The sequence below is a fragment of the Alligator sinensis genome, unplaced genomic scaffold (genome assembly GCF_000455745.1).
Source record: "Alligator sinensis unplaced genomic scaffold, ASM45574v1 scaffold1334_1, whole genome shotgun sequence".
Taxonomy (NCBI): Eukaryota; Metazoa; Chordata; order Crocodylia; family Alligatoridae; genus Alligator; species Alligator sinensis.
In genome coordinates, this window is record NW_005842872.1 from 98,205 (window position 1) to 100,878 (window position 2,674).

The window sequence follows — 2,674 nt, forward strand, 5'->3', positions numbered from 1 at the left end:
GCCAAGGGAGCGCTGAGCGGGGGGGGGGACAATGACGGACCCCCCAGACCCCACTGTGGAGCCTGGGCCCTGCCCCAGGGACCCCTGCGGGGTGCAGGGCCAAGCACCGCCCCATTGTCCTGCCATTCAGCACCACCACCCTCCCGGCAGCAGCCCCTCCGGCACACCCACCTTGCCGAACCAGTGCGAGAGCCAGAGCTGCTTCATGGTCATATGGTCTGGGAGCACCTCGCCCTCAAAGAGCAGCTGCACCTAGGCACGGACAACACCCACATCAGCACCTGCCCTGGCCCTGGCCCCCCCAGCCTGAGCCCCGGCCCCGGCCCCGGCCCACTCACGTGCTGCAGCGCCAGCCCCAGGCGGTGGCACAGGACCCGGCGCAGGTGCCGCACCTGAGCCCGGACGGAGCAGCGCACGTACTTCTGCTGCGGGAGTTAAGGGTGGGTTAGGACATCTGTCCCCAGCCCTCAGCCAGGCCTGGGGCAGGGACCCAACCCCAGACACACTCGGCCTGGGAGGGCCCAGCACTGCTCCCCGCCGCAGAAACCCCCACAATGCACCAGTGCAGCCACCCCCACGACACCCTCCCACTGAGAGTGGCACCGTGTTGTTGCCCAGCGTTAGCAGCCCCCAGCCCATCACCGGCAACGGCAGGGAGGGAACCCAGGAGTCCTGAGGCCCGGGCCCCGCCGTCCCCAGCACCAGTGCAGGCGCAGGGCGCCAGTGCCCCCTGCTGGTCACTGCCGCACACGCAGCCCAGGCAGGGACCCCCCCCCCAGCCCCCAACTGCAGGCTGGACACTCACCTGCAGGACGGCCTTGCTCTTGTCCTTGCCGGTGCTGGGGACAGAAAGCCAGGCCAGCTGTGAGGAATGGGGAGGGGGACACTGGCGGGAGGGGGGCAGGCACCTTGGTCCCCTCTGGCCCATCCATGAGGACGGGCCTGAAAAAGAAAAAACTAAAGGAGGGCAGGGGCTGCAGATCGGGAGTGAGAGGCATCAGCAAGACTGGAGGGTGAGCACAGCCCCCTCCCTCGGGCGGGGAGTACTGGGCGCGGGTGGGTAGGGGCTCACCAGGCTGCTGCCAGTGCCGGAGCCGGCAGCTGAGCTGCGGCATCGATCCCGTTACAGCTCCCAAGGGCGCAGCATTGAGTGTGTCAGAGCTGGCAGGCAGCTGCCCCCCCCCTGGCCCTCCCCCCCCCCAGCACCGGCTGGGGGGGGGGGGGTGGGGGGGGGGGAGCCCGGCCCTGAGCCCCAGCACAGCACCCCGAGTGCTGCCCCCCGACCCCAGCACTGACCTCTGCTTTTCCAGGCACAGCGAGACGTGCTCGTCGTAGCGGAAGTAGTGGGCGCGGGAGTGGTCGAAGCTGCTGTAGGGCAGCCCCATGGGGTCACCCCCTACCGGGTCTGTGGAGGGACACGCCGTGAGCCCCAGCCCCACCCTCGCAGCCCACAGGGCCGGAGGGCACTAGGCAGGGCCCAGGGCCACATCCCAGGTTGGAAGGGGCCTGGCAAGGCGCAGCCCCAAAAGGCCCGGAGCTGGCGCTGGCGGCAGCCTTGCCCACCCCCCCAGCCCTGTCTGCATCGCACCTTCACTGCCCAGCTGTGCCACCCGGTCCAGGCCGCGCGACTGGTAGAACTCGCGGATCCGCTTCTCTTCGTCTGTAGGGGGATGGAGACAGGATCAGCCCTGGCCCCGTGACGGCCCAGGGCACAGCCTGCCCTGCTGGGGCCCGCCCCCGGCAGCCCCGCCCGCCACTGGCCCTGCCGGCCCGGAGAGCAGGGGCAAAGCGACAGGCCGGGGCCAGGAGGGTCCTGGAGGAGCGAGGCCCAGGGGTGGCCCCGGCAGCCCCCCACCCACCCCAGCCGGGACACGCACTCTCCTGCAGGCCAGGCACCAGCTTGTAGACGATGTCCTGCATGACGCGGTCCAGCTTGAGGTTGAGCAGCGGCTGCGTCTCGTGGATCTTGGTGTTGCACATGGGGCAGTACTTGCTGGTCTGCAGGTACTTCACGATGCAGCTCTTGCAGACTGCGCGGGACGGGGTCAGCGCCGGCCACGGCCCCCCCTGCCCTGCCCTGCCCGCCTGCCCCTGCGCCCAGCTGGGCCGCGCCGCAGCACGATGCTGCCCTCTCCTGGCAGAAGAGGCGCGCGGCCGCACAAGACAACCCGGCGCGGGGCTGGGACACGCCAGCCCCCAGCCCCAGGAAGGGGGGGAAGGAAGAAGGGATCCTCCAGCCCCAGCCCCAGCCCCATGGCCCAGCCTCTGCCCCTGCTCATGCTGGCAGAGCCCCCAGGGCTGGGCGCTGCCCTGGGGGAGTCCCCGACAGCCAGCCCCACTCACAGGTGTGCAGGCACTCGGTGATGGTGGTGGCGTCGATGAAGTACCCAGCGCAGAGACAGCAAACGATGTGCTCGTTCAGCTCCTTCATCTTCACCTTCACCTCCTCCTGCAGCACATGGCCGTCACCAGGAGCCCGAACCCACCGGTCCCACAGCCAGGCGGGGGGGGAGAGGCCCCTATATCCCCCACCCTGGTGCCCTGCACCCCTGCCCCCCCACCCCAGTGCCCCCCGCTCCTGCCCCGCATCCTCAGGGAGGTCTCAGGCAAGGCTGCTGCCAAGACCGCCAGCCCCCGCAGCTCGGCCAGCCGGGCCCCGCCCTCTGGCCCCCCC

At 70.7% G+C, this 2,674-nt stretch overlaps 1 protein-coding gene across 3 annotated transcripts; it reads right to left on the reverse strand.

Annotated features, from left to right (window-relative positions):
* Positions 1-24: 24 nt before the first annotated feature.
* Positions 25-2,541, reverse strand: PCGF1 (polycomb group ring finger 1). 3 transcript variants are annotated; one of them, XM_025191918.1, is made up of 7 exons: positions 2,344-2,541; positions 1,878-2,030; positions 1,589-1,660; positions 1,297-1,405; positions 806-839; positions 339-425; positions 25-246 (listed from the first exon to the last, which is right to left on the reverse strand). In XM_025191918.1, the coding sequence occupies exons 1-7, from the start codon at positions 2,429-2,431 to the stop codon at positions 127-129; spliced, it is 663 nt and encodes a 220-aa protein (XP_025047703.1). In that variant the 5' UTR covers positions 2,432-2,541; the 3' UTR covers positions 25-126. The 3 variants fall into 3 exon arrangements, with proteins under 3 accessions (XP_025047703.1, XP_025047702.1, XP_025047701.1); XM_025191917.1 differs by having other exon boundaries at positions 26-252; positions 339-422; XM_025191916.1 differs by having other exon boundaries at positions 30-252.
* Positions 2,542-2,674: the final 133 nt, after the last annotated feature.